Raw genomic sequence first — 22,329 nt, forward strand, 5'->3', positions numbered from 1 at the left:
GCATGCCATATTTCAGTATATTCCCTGTTCTTGAGCTTTAAGTTCTCGATTAATTCAACCTCACACCACGATCTGCTAGCCTCCTGGTTAGCTCAGCTGGCAAAGTGACCGCCCCGGAAAGGCATTGGTTCTGGATTCGATTCCCAGGCCAAGTCATTTTTTTCAACCACAAAGCTTTCCTTCTGAGTATTTTTTTTTTGTAGCTGCATGCTACAGTAGCACTGACGACAATTTCCCTTTCATGAATCTTGCTCCACCTTGCGAATTTCCACAGAGCTCATTTACGATGATGTGAACACTTGCCCTTGCCAGTCATGTATGATGTGAGCAGCAAGCAGGTGCTCTAGTAAAATTTTAATTTAAGAAACTAAATAAAGGTCACTGCATGCAACTCACCCTGATAAGGGCAGTGTACTCTCCACGGCCACCAAAAAGGCCCACTCCTCCAAGAAGAATGTCAGTGTCAGCCATAACACGAATGGCCTCCACAGAATGTCCTGAATAGCCCCAGCCTCCCCCATGGCCTGTAAAAGACAAACGATGCTAGTTACGTACAGAGAGAGCGGGAGTACAAAGGATATGTCAGATCACAGCAAGGCAGTGACATAACGATGAGAAAGAGAAAAGAAAGACGTTTTCTTTCCTGCTTTCACTGATGTCTATGCTGTCTATGTTCAGTGGCCACTCAGTTGGCTGTGTGCAGCACATAACCATTGCAAGAAGGATTCTTCCCGCCGGTGGGCAGCAAGAAAAACGCCACCAACTGCATGTTTGTTTGTTTGTGTGCGTATGTGTATGCGTGAAGCACACATCATTTATTTCTTTATGATCAATAGTACAAAGTGGATATAATTTACAAAGAAAAGCATTCCAGACTAGCATACAACAGTCCAAGGACTGCAAAGAGACCCACGATCAAAGTCACAAGGGTAATACTGAGAACCTCAATAGCCGTAAAAAGGTAAGGACAGACATAGAAACGTGCGTTGTCGTTTCTGTCTGTCCCTCCTCTTTAATGCTGTTGAGGTTCCCAGTATGACAAGCCAACTAGCCCAAATCAATGCCTTACAGGGGTAAATTTACATGAATAAGGCAGCAACACTATGAAAGAAGAAATAAGATAACAAAAGTAAAAATCAGATTAAAATAAATCTGTACAAAATACATGAATATAAAACAGGAAAAGTACTAAAATATATGCAAGAAAACACAAATGGAGTTTATGCATTAAAGGGGACTAGAACTACTTTTTATTGTAATCGAGAAATGCATTTGAAGTTAAATTAGACTCTTTCAGGAATACTTTGCCACAAAAAGTACTTCAATGCATCCAGCAGAAGCGGAGCTATGGGCAATCAAACATGCCTTTCGCAGTGCTTCCACTCCTTCTTCAATGCCTTGCACTGCGAAGGCTACAGAGGAGTGTGGCATGCCCACAATGCTCCACCTACTGAACATCACCGTGGCCACGCAGTCCATATTTGAGTTTAGATGTTCACATAGAGGCCACTATTTCCGATTTTGGCGCCTACAACGCGCCAAACGCAGTTGTCCTCAGCAAGCCACAGTGCTCTCAGCCAACAAACTCATTGCGACACTCCATGGCGGCCGCAGTAACCACACTACGTAGCAGACCACAGCTACATGGCACTGCAGTTCGTACGGACAGCATTTGCTTTGTGCACGACAGGACTAGAGTGCACGCTCGCGCTCGTATGCTCCTGTCTGGCTGTGCTACGTTGTGCAGATTGGCTTTGTCCTGCACTAGCTTGACCAATGGATAGTAGCCACATCCAAATTGTGCATTTTGAAGTGCTGTTAATAGCTCAATACAAAGCGAAGTCTGCCAAGGCATCCAAACAGGAGTGACTGTGCGCTGACAAGCGTGCATGTGGTTTGACATTAAATTTCACATGGTTTGAGGCTAGTTGAGTGCTCAAAACTAGTCGAAATTAGCAAGACCTGATGGCTACAACACCGATAAGCAGGGTGGCCAAAGTTTAATTCCTACGCTGGCGGCCTGGGCTGAGCACGAGCAGACGATAGTTGGCTTCCCCCGGAAGTATGCAATTATTATCGAAGCTCAAAAGCACTTTTCGCTCACTTCAGCCTGTTTATAAAACTGTATTTATAAATATACCCAATAACAGTGGGAAGAAGTGCACTGATCCAAACACCCTTCTTGATTGATGTCAATTATTGGCCAATAGCAGCCGCATATGGGAATCTGCTATATTACAAAATACAGCATCCAGAAAAGAGTGAGGAGCAGGCTTCTGTTGAAAAGAGAGTGTTTGAGAAAAAAGCGATTTCACACACCGCTTGTGAGCTCCACGCGCCGCGCATGACTGCAAAACTTGACTGAGATGTTCACAGCAGTGCACGCTATCCGTGGACTGTGTTTTTTCACCAAGCCTGAGGGGCAGTTCAGGACCTCTTAAAGAAGAAAAGCCTTGAGAGCTCTTTTAAATTAAAATAGCGATGTTAACAACTTTATGTGCAGTGGTAGGTGATTCCAAAGAGATATTGCAAGAAATGGCAGTTTTCATGCCATAATTGTTATACACAAGTGGCATTAATAAATTTCTGTTGGATGCAAAACGAGTGTTATTGGTATTGTGCAATAAAACCTTGCTAATAAGTTCAAAGGGCAGTTCATCATCATTTAATCTTAAAATATAAAGTAGTAATGCAGTACTGAAACAACTTACATATGAATAAAATGCTAAATTTCATGGAGCAATGGAAGAGCACTCGTATGGTGCATGCTGTTTGTAATAATGCGGAAAGCCTGGCTTTTGATTTGGAGCAAAGATGGAGGGTGACAATGGTATATGTCTCCCCAGGCGACTATTCCATATGTTATATGACTATAGATAAAGGAGAAGTAAAGAGATAAAAGTGCATTAGTTGAAAAATATGGCCAAGTCTTGATTAATGTACGAATCCCAAACGCAGTTTTTTTCTTAGTGTGAATAACACACAAGCTGAAATCGAGATTGGAATCAAGGTAGACTCCAAGAAATGATGCACTTAAGACACACGTCTGTGATATTTGTGTTAATTGCACCGGATGAGCGAGGACTGAAGTTGGATAAAGCGTGATCTAAAAGAGTGAGGGTGTCATGACAGCGACACTTGGTGTGGGTATTATACAAGCACCCAAAACCACATCCCATAAAACAATTTGTGTAAGCAGAATATATACTCGCATTAGTATCCAATAAATTTATGTTAATATGACCTTCTATCAATAAATTTTTTTTCTCAAAACCCAGTCTGCTTAAAACAGTTTCATAAGCAGATATGAATTCGGCTACAGAGGATGATGGTGAATGACATATGCTAGCTAGAATGAAGTTTTTATGATCAAGTGTGAAATAAAGCTGCTCAATTTCCAGCCAGAGTGATTCGCAAAGAGCAGCATCACTGCAAAGATCAAGTCTACGGGTATAACTTATTTCAGGGGAAATAAAAACGGGGGAGCCATCATGAGCATCAGAGTCACGATGACAATACTCAGTTTTGTAAGACTTAGGTTTACCACCCACAGCTTTGGTTGATCGCCACGGCACTTCAGCATTCAGCAATTAGAGCAGTCAATTTAGTCAAAGCTTTTGATACTGTACTTTTTTTCCCCCTCCTCGCGATTCACAGCTGTTGCCTTACTATATGAGGAAGTAGTTGGAAATATGGAATAGGAGTTAAGAAAATCACAGTTTTCTATTGTGTTGTCAACAAAAATCGGGTAGAAAATGGGACTTCAGGAGGTGCACCATTGCAATGTAGATCGTGCAACCTTCCGTTGACGCAATGCTGCCATCTTAGTACCGTCAAAAGAGGGAAGATCAGAGCTTCAGACAACTGCAAAACATATTTCGCCGTGCAAAACTAAAAGCAAAAGAAGCCAGTGAAAAGAGACAAGAACTGTTGTTGCAATTCACTACTGCTGCCATGTGCACACAAGAAGCGCTCCTATTGGCTGATTCAGGATTAGAACCACTGACAGAAATTTGGCGCACGCTTTGACAGCGGCGAGCTGTACGTTTCTTTATTTTGGCGACATTCGTCAACCACGGTGGGCTGCAATGCTTGCTCCTGTTTTTTTCTTTAATGCCTCCAAAACAAAAAATAACTGTTGGTTGCACCACTAAAAATGGCGGATTGGTCACATTAAAAATAATAATAATAAAGGTTAAAAAAGAACAACTTATTTTCGTGTATAGCCTTGGGCGCAGGGAGCTAACAGCTACAGACGACGAGGCCGTGCCTGTACCATCTACTCCAACAGCTACCTCACCAACTCAAACAAGCGTCGCTTCATTTAGATTTCAACATTGCATTGATTCTGGTTTTCCGTTCTTTTCTTTTCTTTTTTTTTTCTTTTTCCTCAGTCGTCAAGCTTAAAATGGCATCAACTCCACTCTCAATGTCTGTGCTAAAGAAGGTGTTGTAAAGCGAGGGAACTAAATGCCAGACAATTACTTGTTGCGAAGACACCTGCAATCATTCGGCTGTGAGAGCAGGGTTGACCTTTATTTAAAGTTGCCAGGGGATGGAGATTTGGTACATTCATAGACCAGATGCATGAAAATGGTCAAAATACAGACTTAACAAGTCACATGCAAGGGCACATACATGCAGCAACCCCTTGACAAGTTTTTCCGGCCATTTGCGGAATAAATACATTTATTTTATGCTAGTGCCATCTTCGCAACAGCCAAGCTTCCCAATACAACTTGGGATTTTTTTTTTCTCAATAGCCAAGCAAGTAACTGTGCCAAATGTAACATTTAACAGTCCAGACCATAAAATGCTACCTACCTGTGCAATTTTAATGCAAAATCTTTTTTTCTGAGTTTTTAAGCAGAATATACACATCCCTGTACAGTGATAAAGAGTGGTCAAACAAGTGGTGTCTGTGAAGCCTATGTTTCAACAAGGGGACAGATCTTTGTCACGGTTCCCTTGTCAAAACCTTTGCTCCAGCGAAATCCTTTGTTAAGCCACAGTTGATCATTTTATCTCCATCTTATTGTGTACATCTGTACTCGGTCCCCTTGTCAAAACTTTGGCTCCAGCATAATCCTCAACCACTGTTGATCACATCATCTCCATCTTACTGTGTACGTCTGCACTAATAAGCTGGAATATAGCAGGTCCTTTATGCCTCTACACTGTAGCACATCCTAGAACTTCCAGCAACTGATAAAAATCTTGCACTCTTCAAACCAACACGCTGCTACGCCGAAGGCAAAGGGGCTTTGCACTGCTTAGCAAACAGAGGTTGCAAAGATTCTTGTTGATGCACTCACTCTCAAAGCGGTTGACAATGGAGAAGTCGTCACGGGTGTATGCTCGGGCAAGGCTCTGCTGACGTGCCTGCTCGATATCTTCACGCACACTGAGGTCCTTTTCCTGGGCAGCCGTCAGCACATCGAGAGCTCCGAGCAGGTTGAGTGCTGCTTGGCAACGCCCCACCGGGTGCCCTGCAACCCCTGGCAGGCTCAGCTCGGGACCCAGGAACAGTGGCAATGGCACCGCCTGATTCAAGAGACCTTCGGGCGATGTCTGCAGTGGCACGGCCTCACTCCACACAATGCTGTGCCAGCTCAACTCGAGTGTCTTCTGGTTGAGGCTAGAGGGAAGAGTTGAGGAGACATGGGGGCGCAAGAAAAATGCAGAGACAGTGAAGGAACGCTCGCAACTTTCTGACCTTCTGTACAAAAACAGGTGTGTGATGGTGAAAACCAGCCCCACTACACAGCTATAAATGCAAAATGTTACATCCTTTCCACTATGGGCACCATCTTACAGTGAAAGTAACATAGGCACATGGAGGAAATGCACTTCTAGTGAACTAGCCTGGCTTTGACAAATCAGCAGGCAGGGCCAAATTTGGTGCTGTTAGGCCTGATAGCCTGCCGAGGTGGCAACATGGCAGTTTTCTCAGCCAGCTGCAGCTGCGAGTGTTGCGAGCTTCCCCAAAAAGAACCATGGAAGCCAATCACAATTACTGCGGTGACTCATTTCGTAGGGACCTCGAGGTGCCGCTTCAACACCCCCTCAGCGCCGTTGTGACTAAATGCGATCGGTGGACCAACTATTGTTACTGAACTCGCCACCGCCAACATGGTCTCTCTGCAGCAAGAAGAGCTTCCCTAACAAAAGGGTGCTTTGCGGTACGTGGGCCCCAGGATTCGTCACAGTCTGCTGGCACACGTGGCGACAGGACGCAAGACAATGGACAACCGGCGGCCACGCTGCAGAGGTCAGCTTGGGGAATAAGACGCGCCTTTCAGGACTCAAGATAATGGACAACCGGCGGGTTGACTGCGTTGACGTTTGACGCTGCAAATCGGCGGTGAACTGCCGTTTCCCTCACTTAGGGATTTAGGGAGCACGGAGTGTTTATAAGCGGCTGTTTGTCGGCTGCTAGGGTGTGCTCGCCAGTGTGCTCGTGAGCAGTGTGCTCGTGCTCGAGAAGCAATGTGTTTGGAGCTTCGTGCTTGCCTCTTGTATGCTTCGTCTTGTGTACTCCATTTGGGAGCCACGCTAGACTGTCGGATGTATCTCTTGTTTAAAATGTAAATACTGCAAATAAATCCTGTACGCCTAGTCCTGTCCCCCCAAGTTCCTCCCTATGACCTACAAACCTTACAAATGGTGACAGCGGCGAGATCGTCCGACAACTCTTACAGTGCACACCAGTTCACGAGGCTTGATCTCATGAATCGTCACTGGTTAGGCCTTGAAGCCCAATATAGATCAACCTATTAACAATATTTGGTGAGCTTAACGTCAGTGAGATTTTTAAAATGTGATTGCAAGATTTCCTTTTTTTTTGTGCCACTGCAAGTGGCACAAATAGATGTGTGTGTGCTTACGTTGTTTTGTTTGCTCCCACTACAGTAGAACCTCGTTCATATGTGTTAGAGAAAAAAACACGAAAAATATATTAAACGGGAAAACACATGCTTTTCAGTGACTGAAGCAATTTCCAAACTAAACCGTGAATGTAAAGCAAAGCATTATAGGTTAAAACATCAATGTAAGGCAAAGCATTATAGGTTAGTTTATTATATGATTAGCATTAGCATTATATGATTAGTTTATTTCCTTTTTTATTGTTGTTATTCATGAATGAAGAGTGCACATATACCAATGCAAAAGATTTTTTTCTCGCTTTACGGTCACTCTAGAAAAATTACGGTAAATTTTTTTTAAATAAGTGCTTAAGAAGAATTGGAATCTGCAATAAAAAAAATCAACCCTGGGCGGTCGCATATGACGAAAGAAATCGAACACGTCGCGGTGAGAATTTTTTTTAATGGTCCCATAATAGCGGAGTTACACGCATTTGATGATCGAAATGCGACCCTCGGTCATTTTGCTCTTTCCTTTGCTACGTTCTGTTCTTCAGCTAGTCTCTCCTCCACACCAAGTGCTCCGCCAAATGCCACTTGACATACGTCACCGCCAAAGCACTTTTCAAAACGCTGTCCACTCTCAATTACCAGGTCTCCGTGCTTCTCGGCTACTCGGTGTCACTGCCATACTGGCCCATGCTCCTGCTAAGTGTGTCGCTATGGACTCTGTGTTGCGCGCACGTGTGTTGCGCGTCAGGATTGTGCAGGACGTCATCATGAGGCAGCTGGTGTCGTGTCCTTTTGTTTTTCCAGTCTGCGCTTTTGTATCCAAGCGTCGCACACTGATGCCTTCTAGCCATCGCAAATCACTGTCGGACTCTGTTCGCATAGCTAATCAAACTGCTAAGCATGACTGTTGGAACGCGAGCAATCTGGCACTTGCAGTGCAGGCCATAGTCACTGATTCGAAAGCGCGCACAAGCAAGCAACATGACGAGGAAGAGCAGGGAGCACGCGCACCTGCTAGGGATTAACCGGAAGTCGTAGGTTCTTGTTTGACTAATCGACAGAGTCTGCTCCTGGTGACATGACGACGAGCGCTGTGAATACCAGAAAGGCTCAGAGAAGAGCACAAAATCGTTATTTGATTTTATGGTGTGCCCGTGCCACGTAACGCTGCCGCATTTGGCAGCGTTGATTGTGAGGGCATTCTGAACTTGATACGCGTGTTTACTTGAAATGTTTTTAAAGAATATCGGAGGAGGTTTAGGGGCCCTTTAAAGGGGCATGAGCCATTCATTGCCTTACGTGATAGATACATTTATTTATATATATATATATATATATATATATATATATATGTGTGTGTGTGTGTGTGTAGAGAGAGAGAGAGAGAGAGGGAGAGAGAGAGAGGGAGACTTTATTTGACAGGAAAAGATTTTAAGAAGAGGTGGTCGGAGAACCCATGTCCACTGGCCTCTGCCACCTGCCTGATCTGGCTAATTAAGGACTTTTGCCCTGCCAAGTCGGCATGGGCGAGCTGTGCCTCCCACTTCTCCATTGTGTTATTGCTATTTGGCCCATTAGGGCGCTTAGTGCACTCCCAAGTTACATGTATTAGGGTGGGTATGCCACCGCACCAAGGGCAGTTGGCCCTATAGCGAGTGGGATACATGGCATTTAGCAATTTTAGATGGGGTAATACCTCAGTCTGTATTTTGCACTGATCTTGCTGCGGCCTCTTCTCCACTAAAAACTTCATTTCTGTCATTGTAATGGGGAGGCCACGTTTACAAAGGCATGAGCCACTACTTAAGGGAATATGAGCCCTTCATTGTCTTACGTGACGGACACATTTAATAACAGAGGTGATAAGTGAATGTGTTTGCATACCTATCGATGACCACTGATCAGGACAATAAATATGTTCGTACCTTTGTTCAAAATTCTGTGTCCCCTGTGTCATGCGCTAAACAGCTTCGCTGGTCATCCACCTTCACAGAGTGAAATGACTCCCGAATTTTTATTTCATTTTTTATTTATTTATTTATTTATTTATTTATTTATTTATTTATTAACTTACAGCGCCACCCTTAATTTTGAGCTTTACTGCTTTACTACGTTCTCATGTGTGCAGACTACCTTCCCGTTGAGTTTCTAAGCTTCCTGTTCAGCTATCATCTTCTTTGGACAGAAAAGAAGCCTGCGTCATTTTTACTTCAATACTGTCTTTGTGCAGCTGTCCTTTTGCCGGCTTTATCAGAAATGGAATGAGGCTTAAGATGGCCACTGCCTGCTTAGCTGTCCACTTAGCTGTCCATGGCAAGTATTGAAACATCGCCTTAGAAGGAAAGTTTGTGAGACTGAGACTTCACAACTCAAACTAATAGTGTAGGGTACTAGAAAGAAATGTACACAGGGCATGACTGCAGATCACTGAAGAGCTGATGTTCTGAGGCAACAAAGCTATTGCAGTGCAGTAAGTGAAGACCACAAAAGACAGCTTTTCTGAAGCAAATGTAATATCTCACCTCCACAGTACGCTGTAGATGCTATCAAGGCAAACAGCATGGTTCCTGAGGTCTATTTGGTCTGCCGAGTTAAACCTAGAAACAAACATGTTTGGTTCTTATAGAAGTGAATATCTATAACTGCAGAGGGGAAAAAAAATATAATACCAGTACCGAAGAAGTCTGAGCAATCTTGAATCACCACAATGCATTCAGGAAGTGACACATGACAATTAACACCAGATTAACAACAGAGATGAGTCACACAATGTCTAGTTCCATTTTACAAAACAGTGTTTTGTAATGTCATAAGCCAAACAAAACCAAGACCCCTAAACTTCAAGCCAGATTCTCATCCTGCAGAAAATCCCGGCACTGTTTACCTACGTGCTCAGAATTGCAGTTGAACCTCGAGATAACGAAGTCGGTAAAATTTCGTTGTTGTATCGAAAGTTCATTTTATTGAAATTCGACCTTTTATGCAACTAAGTACAGTCGCAAATCTATTTTTCTTACACGGAAAGGGGCCACAGAATTTTTTTAATTATTAGGCAATCGAAAAAAGCAAATTCGAATGAGAAAACAATTCATTTTGATAAATTTGGGAGTTGGTGACGAATGATACAGATTTGTGCCACATACGTCGACGACATCTTCTCAGCAGTATGAATTAAGCAAAGAAAGACATGCTTTCACTTGCACTCTGCCCTTGCGACTGTTAGCACTGTCCACACTAGGACGACGCTATCAGGAAAAGCGCCGGCAGTGGAGAGCGAATGCTTTGTCTGCCTCTCACTCCAACCGGTCAACAAAACTCGAGATTATACAACTTTCAATATTAAATGTGTAGCAAGACAGCTTACATGGTGCCACGCTGTCTTGACACGCCCACTCTTTGCATACACGGCAGCTTACCCCCAAAGCAGGGTGCGCAGCTGCATATTCGCTCAGCCACGCTTAAAACCATGCGCAGCCATGGCTGAGGTGTGCGCCAACTTACCCTCGCGCCCTCGCGCCCACTTGATCACGTTACCGCGAGCTCGCTCCCCTCCCCCTCTTTCTCTTTGCTCGGGCAGGAAAGCGGCACTCATGAAGCCACCATCTTTCTTCACTCACCCTCGCACACTTTCACTCGCACTTCAAGCACACAGCACATGGGGCGCGATAGGATCTTATTGCACTTGGACTTAAAACGAAACATTGCAGCTCCAGTGCAACGGTCGCTCTTGCCGCGCGATTCGAGAGGTGCATTTATAAACAGCCACCTGTATTTCAATCATTAGACTATCTGAATCCACGGAAGTTTCCATTTATTGCTTTGGCATTCCTTTCCAGTGGCAGTGAAACTTCGTTATAATGAAATGGCATACAAACACACTTCGTTATACTGAGGTTCTAAATACATGGTGTGCTATGGACAAGAGGCTAACAAAAGTTATATACTTCGTTATATCAAGGATTTCATTATATTGATGTTCGTTATATCGAGGTTAACTGTATTACTCAGAACTCAATCAGGACTGCATATCACTTACATAGATTGAACTCTTGTAATTTCAGTAATGATAAAGTTAAGAAAAGATGTGAAAGAATAGTCTAACAATACTTCACTTTGAAAAAAGAAACACTCAATTCATTCAAATTCCAAAAGAGTCCTAACCCTTTGCAGCTGCCATCAGCCCGATTGATCATTAGGCACTTGAACTTGGACGCTTGTTCGGTGTCTTTTGAAATGATTCCTGGAATGACAGTCATACACAATGATTAGTCAAATCATGCAGTACTGGTAAACATAAGGTTAATGTTCAGGTTGCCAGCCAACATATAAGTCACTAACAGAGTTGACCACACAGATCATGATCAATGCTGAAAAGTCATATTTCCAGCAAAGAAAACTTAGCTGAGTTAGTGATCTTAATGCAGCAACATTTGCCTTGTCATGGCAAATAAAACATTTATTGTGTGCAACCTTCTCCTTCTGGACAATATAAACCAGTACAATTGTGGTCCATACTTTGGCGGTAACTGTGTGACATATATATTTACTTCAATGGCAATTTCCCACAAGAGCAGTGATAGAAAGACCAGGCTGGTGGTTTGAAATGATAGCATTGCTGTAATGTGCAGGTGCTTGGCCACTCTACTGTGAGCATGGAAATAAATTACTGCAGAATAAACTAGAGGAATCCCACTGGACATGCTCTCACTGCTCACAGCCACCATTAGATGGCAACACACAAAAGGGCATAATAAATATTATTCTGCAAAGGAAAGGATGATCACCTGAGGCCACTTCCTATGTCAATCACATTAGGGCATAACCTTCAGAGGACACTGACTGGCCAAGCCCGCGGGCAGAATGCTTGTAAGTCCAGTGAGGCAATTAACTGGATGCTAAATCACACTAAAGTGATACATAATCACCAAGAGTGATCACACAAGAATATGGTTCAGTTCTTGCATAAGAAAGCATAAAAGCATGCTTCATGTAACTGTCTGATCCCATTCTCGTATAGCTTTATATTCTTTGGTCTAGATTATGTGCTCCAATTTTGGGTCATGCAAACTCCCAATAATTTAAGCAAAAATCTTGGCTGAGCAAAAATTTCCAGTTAACATTACCTGACCACAGTCAGTCAATGCAAAAATGACTGTATAGTGTATGGTTGCGCTACAGAGGTGGCATATACAGAAACACTAAAAGGAAAAGAGACAAACACAGAACACAATTTGTTTATTCGCTTATGCTTGTCATACATACATACATTTAATAGACAGTAAACGACCACAAAAATAAAGATGCAGCTAAAAAATTGTTATAGCAAAGTAACAAAAATGAAACCACATAAAAAAATTGATAAGCGAAGCAAATGCTTCAAAGACATTGTGCAAGTTACCGTATTTATTCAAATCTAGGCCGACAGTTTTTTAAAAAATAATCATATTCCAAACTCTAGGGTCGGCTTAGATTCGAGGATGTTAAAAAGCGCGGCAGTTTTTCATTGAAACTGCTAAATATGGTGCATCGCTAGCGCCATCTAGAAAAGTCAGTATCGCAGCCGCTACTAGCCGTGCCAGTAGCCAACCGTACACAAGTGAGGTCGCCATTTTGAGCTGTGTCGTGTCGGCCATATCGGTGTGTCGTGTGGTGTTATCGCGATGGCACCAAGCAGGAGATGCCACTACAGTGCCGCTTTCAAGCGAAAAGTTGTGATAGCCGCAGAGGCATCGTCGAACCTTCAAGCCGGGCGGGACTTCAGCGTCCACGAGAAAAACATCCGTCGTTGGAGGGGACAACGACAGCAGCTTTTTGCGTGCGCCGCAACGAGGATGGAATTTAGCAGATCAAAGAAAGGCTGTCACCACGAAGTGGAGACAGTTTTGGCTAACTTTGTTCGGACGCAGAGAGCAGCTGCCCTTCCAGTGACAACAGAAGTGCTCCAAGCGAAAGCTAGGGAACTTTCGAGGGAGCGAGGCCTAACGCCAAAGGATTTCAAAGCCAGCCGAGGCTGGCTTCAGAAATTCATGAAGCGCTTCGGCTTCAGCCTCCGACGTCGCATTTCAATCACCCAGAATTTGGAAAGATTGGTTGCGCTTTGTAGACAGTCACAAGTAAGAAGACAGGACAGGCGGACAGGCAAGAAGACAGACAGGACAGGCTTCTTACTTGTGACCGTCTACAAAGCGCAAACCAATCTTTCCAAATACAATGAACCAACTTGCCCAACAACACATTCTGCTAAAAATCACCCAGAAGCTGCCAAGCGATTTCGAAGAAAAGGTGATAGCTTTTTAGCGCTACGTGCTGCGAAAGAGAGAAGCGGCAGGCTAAAACCTTGGGCAAATCGGCAACGCCAACCAGACGGCTGTGTATTTTGATATGCCAGTGGCGTACGCCATGAATGAAAAGGGTGCCAAGGAGGTGAAGGTGCGCTCTGCAGGCTACGAGAAGCAGTGCGCAACTGTGATGCTGTGCTGCACAGCTGATGGACATAAATTCCCTCCTTATATGATATTTAAAAGGAAGACACTGCCTGCTGGCGAAACTTTCCCAAGAAATGTCATTGTGCGGGCAAATGATTACGGGTGGATAACGGGTGCGATGGTGGAAGAGTGGGTTAAGATTGTGTGGCGACAGCGTCCAGGAGCCCTTTTGACAAAGAACTCACTCCTTGTCGTCGACCCTTACCGTGGGCACTTGACCGACAACGTGAAGGCTGCGCTCACCCAAGCGAACACGGACCTCGCTGTCATACCGGGCAGCATGATGGGCCAGTTGCAACCACTTGATGTCTGTATCAACAAACCTTTCAAGGATCGTCTGCGGAAATATTATGCGGACTGGTTGACTGACGAAGACCACATGCTAATGGCAATGGGCCGCATCAAACGTGCATCGCTATCGCAGCTGGCGGGCTGGGTAGCTGCAGCGTAGGACCACATCTCAGGTACTTTGATCGTGCATGCCTTTAGAAAGTGCAGCATATCTAATGCACTTGATGGTACCGAAGATAGTGCACTGTTTGAAGGTGACAGTGACAAGGAACACAGCGACGAGTCTAGCAGCGATGATGACGGTGAATGAGCTCTGCACGTTCAGATTCAATAAATGCTGTTTGCATTTTGTGAACGCTGTCCTCGCTTTTTTTGTTCGGCCTACATTCGAGCTAATATATATATCACATGGAATAATATATATATTTTTTTTTGTTGTTGGCTTTGGACTTTAGGGGGTCGGCTTAGAATTGGGGTCGGCCTAGATTCGAGAATATACGGTGTCATCCTGTGCAAAATCTTCCTTGTTAAAAATTTTAAGGTGTTGAGATTAAAACCTATTCAAGGAGCCCCAACACATGTGCAGCCAAACTGGTCAGTCATATACAAAGATTCCATAATTTTTCTTCTCATTTTGTCCTTTCCTGCATAAGTCAACTTTTTGTCCTATCAAACACTCCAGTACACTGGCATTTTGAACAGTGCACAGCTAAATTGCCCAACATTGGAATCATGCCTACTATGATGTCATTCTCATGCTGTCAAAATATTTTGTTCAGGCATCGACCAATCTGGCCTACTATGATCTACCATAGGAGAGTGGAATTTGATATAAAAACTCTTGTTCATCTCGTTTTTCTGTTAGTGTCCCTGTGTGTACCATTTCTGCAATGCACCCATACACTATACAGTCATGCCATACCAACCACCCCTGTTAAAGCAATTCTGAAAAGTGCAAGCAGCCTGGTCATTGGGAAAACAGTGGGGATGCAGGACTTGAAGCTCACCAAGGCAACTGCGGTTGGCAACCACGCTGCAGTGGGCCAGGCTGGAGGCACTGGTGAGGAACTCATCAAGCTTGACAAACGTATGGTCACCCGAGGCACCGACCCAAGTGGCCCTGCGGCCACGCTTCACACCAATGCCTGGCATGGCACCTGGTACAGCATGCCAGAGGCTGTGCCCCTCTCCACTGATGCTGCGACGTCGCCCGCTACCACTTTCCTCCCACGTGCCTCGGCCCAGCTGGCCTTTCTGAAATCAATAAAATGAGGAACAACGTTATCGCAGAAAGCTGGGCAGGCAAAGTTGCTTAACGCAATCGTAGGACATATTTATCATGTTTAAAAGATGAGACAAAGTGCACATAGTATTCCTACCTGAACCTTGAAAGATGAAATTGACTAGCTGATTTGGAGGATGTCACACGTGCACAATAAATAAGGTTGTTATGGGCATTTTTCTCCTCCAGCTTGTTTCTTTTTTTTTTCACAATTTCAGCCTTGCTGCAATTGTAATGCTCTCATACAAAGCAATATCAGTTGATTTCAGTAGCTATACTGTATACTCTTGTGTTTATTGTCTTGTCCTTTTAGTGTTGTTGACATATAGATTCTATGTTTCTGGGAAACTGTGCTTCCTTCAATAAAATTTTGCCCATTTGGGCAATTGCATTATCCCTGTTGACTTCTTAAAATGTTAAAAAACAAAATAAATGCGACATTATTATGATCAGAATGTCGACTAATGTCACATGCAGCAATTGGAGCCAAGTACTCAAGAAAGGAGGCGTAGCCACACCAACGAGGCAACGCACCAAAAGATGAGACACAGCTACCGCCAACGCTGTTCACGTTCCCCACCATTCACGCTGAATGCGCGCAGTGTCTGAAACTACAGCCAGTGGCTCTGATGGAGGCTTTGCAAGTTTCGACCTTGGAAGAAGAGTTGGTCTCGCTCGTCATGTAGCATCGAAAGCCGCCGCCTCTTCTTGCCTCACTACGTTTTCCATACAGTATAAGTTCCTGTTGTAGATATGTGTTTACTTGTACTTACTTGTGTTTACACACCTGCATCACGTAAACACATGCACGCCACATCTATAATACTGGTGACCACGGACTTTCGAAACTTTGTGACTATGTGCTGGCTACAGTGAGAATGGAATCCACCGGTGACTCCAGACAAGCCTCCTATGACACCACAGCATGCCAAGCAGTCTCCGCCTTTTCATTCTGCCTTCCAAAATTCTGGCCTACTGATCCTTCCCTCTGGCTAGTGCAAGTCAACAGCCAGTTCGTGATGGCTTAGATAACATCACAGACTTCAAAATTTGACCATATTGTGTCTGCACTTTCTCTAGAAATTGCTGGGGAAATCCGAGACCTTATTCTTACTTCGCCCGTGGCAAACCCGTATGAAATTTTGTTGGCTGAGCTCCTCAAGCGTACTTCGTCATCGGAAAGGCAACGACTCCAGCAGATACTCTCTGCTGAAAAACGAGGAGACCAAAAGCCACCACAGCTCTTGCGCCGCCTTCAGCAGCTTCTTGGTGATAAGGCTGTCTCTTTCAATCAAGGCCTACTCTAAGAACTTTTCTTGCAATGCCTGCCTTACACTGTTTGCGTGGTGCTTGCCACTGTAGCTGGTTTGTCACTGGCTAATATCGCGCGAATTTCGAACTGCGTGATGGACGTCGAAGAGTTTGACTCTCTCATTGTGTATCGACTTATGACGCCACATGACGAGCGAGTCCAACTCTTTTTCCAAGGCCGAAACTTGCTGAGCCATCGTCAGAGGCACTGGCTGTAGTCCCAGACACTGCGCACATTCGGCGTGAACACGGGGGAACGCGGATGGCACTGGCTCCATCTCATCTTTCAGTGCGTTGCCTCGTTGGTGCTGCTATAGAGGAAAAAAAAAATGTGACACACACTACTATTTTCATAATCAGTTCTTGTAAGTCAACTATTCATTCTATCAATACCTTTAATACTTTGCTCTCCTGAGCACCTTTTTCTGAGCTTTTTCTTTATCTCTACTTTTCTATCACTTTAACTCCCCCGCCTCTCACTTTCCAGCGTAGGGTAGCAAACTGGATCTAACCATCTGGTTAACCTCCCTGCCTTTCCCCTTTCTTTTGTCTCTCTCTCTCTCTCTCCCCTGAGCACCACCACAAGTCATTCTCTCATCAACCATGCTTTCTTCTATCATACCTTTTTGCACAAGTTAACATTATAGGTAGGTGGAGAAGCCTGTTAAACAGAACAGATTCTCTTTATCATTGACTGTTTTCATAGTCAAACATTTAGTGTCCAAAACAAATAGAGTGAAGGAAGTGGTGTTATGTATAAACACAATTCTGAATACAGTGAAAAGGCTGCCCTTTCAGTCTGGCAAACGGGAAAATATTTCAACATCCTACACAAAGCGACAACCTTCTGTGGAAGCACAGGCAAAGCTACGGAGCTGAAGCGCACAATTTAACTCTTTCCCTAACATGAGGACGATAGGAGGTTTTTTTTTTTCTTTTTTTTTAGGTTAGGCCAGATCTTTTCTTTCTGAAGGAACTATTGCAATCAATATTTTATATAATACATGAACAAAAAGTGGAATGAATGCACTTTCTACGCATAAAAATTTAATTAATGAGATGTATGTCATAAAAAAAGATATAAGTTACCAGAATCAAGATTGTGGGATAAAGTTGAACAAAGTTTATAAAGACACGCTTGTATCAGCTAAGAAAAAAAAAGGTAACAAGGATTATGAGACATACAAAATTTATTGCCATCTCATAGGCACTATTTCCAAAAAAATCAGAATTTTTCATTGAACAGGTATTCCCCTACAAAAATTTAACTGCAAGCACTACAGTTGGGCATGCCGGTCTGCAGTCGCCAATGTTCTGGGCTGGTTTGCATCGTCGACGCTCTCACAGTCAAAGCCCAACGAAAAGGCAGCATCTTCAGACTCGCTGATATTCGATCCATTGATAAAATCAGCCGCAGACTCACTGGAATTGCGAGATCTGTATGTCGAAGCGCATGCGCTGCTACCAGAGGCGGCCATTTTTGCTTTCTACTCATTCAAAAATTACTGCCTGGCAAGAAAAAAGCGAACTGCTTAGAAAACAAAATTATAGTTCTTCTCCTTCACATCTGTTGGTGCAGCATGCCCGTGAGCGGCGCAGAAGGTCTCGAAAGCGGCATTTCAAACCATCAATAGCAGGCGGCCATTTTTGCTTTCTACTTTGACGATCGTGAAAACTTCGGAGCGTGTTCAAAAATCACCACCTCGCAGGAAAAAAGTGAACTGCTTAGAAAACAAAAATATTGTTCTACTCCTTCACGTTCGATAGGGCAATGTGTTCATGAGCAGCGCGGAAAGTCTCGAAATCAGCTATTCAAACCATCGATAGCGGGCTAACAATGCCCAATGGGCGCAGTAGGGAAAATGTTAAAGGCAAGCTTTCTTTGCCTATCCTCCCGTGCTTTCACCTGGATCGGTCAGTCGGTTGGTCAGTTTGTCTGTCATTCGATCAGACATTGGTTGGGTTCTCGCAGAGTAGATTTCTCCTCATTCTTTATAAAAAAGAAGTGCATCCGGCGGAAGCACTCAAATCTCTGCCCACCAGCACAGCAGCCCAATGCTCTAACCATGAGGCCACAATAGCACATATACTTTTATCATGCAAACACAAGCTAGCTCTTTAAGATGATCACCGCGTAATGATTATGATGATGATTTCAATACTATGGCACATACCCACAATGGGGATTGGTCGAGAAGCGGGCAGTACATATCGTGTCAACGCACACTAGCTCTTTGAGATGATCACCACGTTATGATAATTATGATCTCCATACTATGGCGTGTACCTACAACGAGGCATCGGCCAAGAAGTGGCTCGTACATTTAAAAGAAATAAAAAATGAAGAAATACAAGCCAATATAAAAGTTGTCACATTGCATAGACCAGGCACGCGAGAGCACACACATGCACACCAATTTCCTTTACGCCAAGGACACAGGAACGAAATGTGCAAAATTATGACACTTCAATAAATGATTCACGATGGCTTCGCTTCACATCGATTCCAAGATTTGCGTTGTATATCCATAATTTCTTTTTTTTTACTACATGCTTGCATGTAGTCTGTGAATGTAAACGTACATAGACTACGTAGCATCAAACAAAACATGCCAATTTTTTTTTCTAGATATTTTTAATAAACAGAAAACTTGCTGAAGAAAAGGATTTCCGTTTTTTGCAATATCTAGTTTTCTGGTTTTCCTGGTGTCCGTGTCAGGTTTTCCTGGTCCTGCAAACAAATATGGCGTCACCAGGTTGCATTAAATATAAGCGACTGTTTGCAAGCTTATCTGAATTCACTTGCCAGGAGTCAATGAAGACAGCAGTGTGTTTTCAAATGCTTAATTGGCTGCATAATATTACGTGGAAAGAAGCCGTGTTGAGTGTAACTGACATCACTACATCAAGAACGTCACTGGTCCTACATGAAGGCGATGGCCACCTCGACGCAGGCAGCCTGACCATGTACAGCGAGTCTGCCAGGCTTAAAACATTACTGCGCAATTAGAAACAGAACATAAAATAAAGGGCCCATTATAATTCCATGGCATACAGGGTTGGTATTCTTGGTTGTTCACTGCTACGAATATAATCACTCTCCCAAGGTTTCATGTGTACAACCGGACACGTCAGTGTCTATGGGCGAGAGAGAGCGCACCTGGCGCTATGTGATGACAGCTATGACAATGCAATCACAGATGACGATGCGCGCGCTATCGAGAACAATATATGGCTGCCCACCGCGACAGCTTCACAGCAATACTTGCCTGCCCGTCTCACGTGAAAACGCTGGCACACATTCGGTTTCTCATCTCAGTACCAGCAAATCTTCTCCGTGGTAGTCACACGCAGCATTCACAGCTATCACCGCCAATCCTATTGCGATAAGCATCTTCGCATATCTGTTTCACAGTGCGTGGTGCCATCAAAAGCATAGCACATACTTTTAACAGGCGATAACCGAAACGTGCCGCCATTCCCTGATGCAGACTGCAATCGTGTGTTTTCCGGCTGCTAGATCCCACGTGAAAAAGAAAAGGCGTGAAGCACACGCGATCGAGAATGGCATATAGCTGCCCGCCTCACATGGAAACAACAGTGCAGTTTCTTATTCCAGTACCAGCAAATCTCCGCTATTCCAGTACTAGCAAATCTCCGCCCGGGTCCTCGTACGCTGTATTCACAGCTATCACTGCCAAACCTATTGCGATAAGTATCTTCACCTATCTGTTTTACAGTGCGTGGCTCGTAGTGACATTGGTAGCGTACCACACGCTTTTAGTAGGCAATAATCCAAATGCACCACCGTTCCCTGCTACAGGTGGCGCGATGTGGGCATCACATTTTGCTTTGGCAGCACCCGGCATTGCTCTCCTAGAACACCATGCAATAGGAAAACAACAAGACGCGTCTTAGGCCGCTGGAGCACCACCACCTCCACGTGCGTCGGCGTCTCATGCCACAACGATCTGCACGACGCTTCGCATTACATAGATGGCAACAATAGTTGAGTCTTTATTTAGTTACTTTGGATCGTATGTTTTCCCGGTTAGTATGCTTTTTCTAGCAGTTTTTTCCAAAACATACGAGTGAGGTTCTACTGTATATGGGCTACAGCGTTCCTTTTACTGTGCAAAAACAGCGTGCTTGGCCTGCTATCCATGAGAGCAAAAAAACTGCTAGCGCACCACTGAAACAAAGTGGTAGAATTCGCATCGCCATAGTCATCAGCGAAAACTGTACGTCAATAGCAGCAGCACTAGAACGCATTGTGTTTGTATGCATCTTTAAAGACTTTATTCTTGTGTTTACTGCCATACATAACATCACATTGGCCGCATGCCTTCAGAACTGCAAAGCTGCAATCCATGATCGCGTCAATAGTGGCCGCGGTTTCTCCCACAGTAGTTTCATTTCAACTCGGTACGTGCATTAGCTGCTCGGTTTCATAACTGTGTAGTCGCCATTCATGATCGCATTGATAGCCACCATGGTTTTGTCTGCAACGGTTGTGGAAAACAGTAGTTTCGTTTTAACTTAGTACACTAGTCTGCCACCTGGCTTCATAACTGCCTAGTCGCCATTCATGATCACATCAATAGTGACCGCGGCTTTGTCCACGGTGTCTGCGGCATAGAGTAGTTTCGTTTTGACTCTGTGCGCACGTAGGCAGTGTGCCTTCAGAACTGCAAGGTCACTGTTCATTACTGCGTCGACAGCGGCCACCGTTTCATCTGCAGTAGTTGCGGCATACAGCAGCTTTGTTTTAACTCAATGCAAAGCTGTCTAGGATGAAGAGCCCCTTCTACATCACGATGGATGCACAATCTGTTGACAACCAGCTCATTGGCAAAAGAATAATGGGGACGTGCGCGCAGTAGTGAAAAACACGTCTCAAGTGAAGGCGCGCGCCGCAGGCATGCTGCGAAGGCAGTCGCAAGGCCTTTGCCGTTTCAACCATGAATGAGTCATGAGGTGATGAGAATTGCAGTTTCCGGCCTGCTTTTGTGCTGAATGCGCTGGTAAAGGTAAAACGTTGTGGGAGATTTGGGGTTCTCCTCCGTACTCTTGGGACAAAGGAACGACAACACAGTAGTGCAAACAATCACAAGGGCATTTATTGCACCTTTCATAGATCAATGCCTGCTAGCCGAGTTGCTATTCCCAAAACATGCCGATGGGCGCGCGACAAATCTAGAAGTCCGACTTACCGCGACCGCATTGCGAGCGAATATGTTCGCCCCATGCTGGATCCCAACGCCTGGTCGTTCGCGTGTACGGTCAAGCGAATGGTGTCCAAGGCGGCCACGCGAGACGTCTCGCAGAAGCATGGGTCGGCGCGGCACGGCACGTCCGTGCCGCTTCCTTCCCGAACCCAAAGAGACCAAGCGCCTTCCCTTTCGGTGCCCAAGTAACCCCGTAGCAGCGCGACACTCGCGCCATCTCCCGCACTGCGCCTCAACCACTCCGACCGCCGCGGGCGAAGCCGCCCTGCAGGAGACGAGCTATGTGGGAAAACTAGATCTCAGGGGAGGCGTGAGAGTCACGCATCCCCACAACGTAAATCGCTTGCAAAATAATGGCACTACTTGGTGTAGTAACACAATTGCAGAGGCTCTGCCCACATAGCTATGGCTTCGCTATGAAAGTTGTTATCAGGTATAGTTATTGTGGGCCTCAAGGAACATAAAAAACACCATGCTGATAGAGAACTTATTATATGAATTCATCATTCCAAAGACATCAGGCACAGGGCTTACTCATAGTATTCCAGTGCACTTTCCCTCATGTCTTCGTGCTGTTATCATAACATGTTCACTATCAACACAGCAATTAGACCCCTCGTCTCCGTTTACAATACGCTGACAAGAACTGTGGGGATGCGCGACTCTCACGCATCCCCTGATATGCTGTTTTCCCGCACGGCTCGCGTGGCCTGGCGCCCGCGGCGGTCGGAGTGGTACAAGCGCGGTGCGAGAGATGGCGCGAGTGTTGCGCTGCTAACGCCGCCGACAGGCGGGACTACTTGGGCGCCGGAAGACAAGGCGCTCTCTCTTTGGGTTCGGGAAGCAAGCGGGAC

At 44.7% G+C, this 22,329-nt stretch overlaps 1 protein-coding gene across 1 annotated transcript in view; it reads right to left on the bottom strand.

Moving 5' to 3' along the window:
* The window catches only part of hiw (MYC binding protein highwire), a 266,470-nt gene that overhangs the window by 190,424 nt on the left and 53,717 nt on the right, over positions 1–22,329 (bottom strand). The window contains exons 21-25 of the mRNA XM_050182883.3: positions 14,662–14,908; positions 11,040–11,118; positions 9,401–9,475; positions 5,316–5,638; positions 397–524 (exon numbers count right to left, since the gene is read on the bottom strand). Coding sequence (XP_050038840.1) covers positions 397–524; positions 5,316–5,638; positions 9,401–9,475; positions 11,040–11,118; positions 14,662–14,908 — 852 coding nt within the window. The remainder of the gene's footprint in view (positions 1–396; positions 525–5,315; positions 5,639–9,400; positions 9,476–11,039; positions 11,119–14,661; positions 14,909–22,329) is intronic.

Source organism: Dermacentor andersoni, chromosome 4, assembly GCF_023375885.2.
Source record: "Dermacentor andersoni chromosome 4, qqDerAnde1_hic_scaffold, whole genome shotgun sequence".
Lineage (NCBI taxonomy): Eukaryota > Metazoa > Arthropoda > Arachnida > Ixodida > Ixodidae > Dermacentor > Dermacentor andersoni.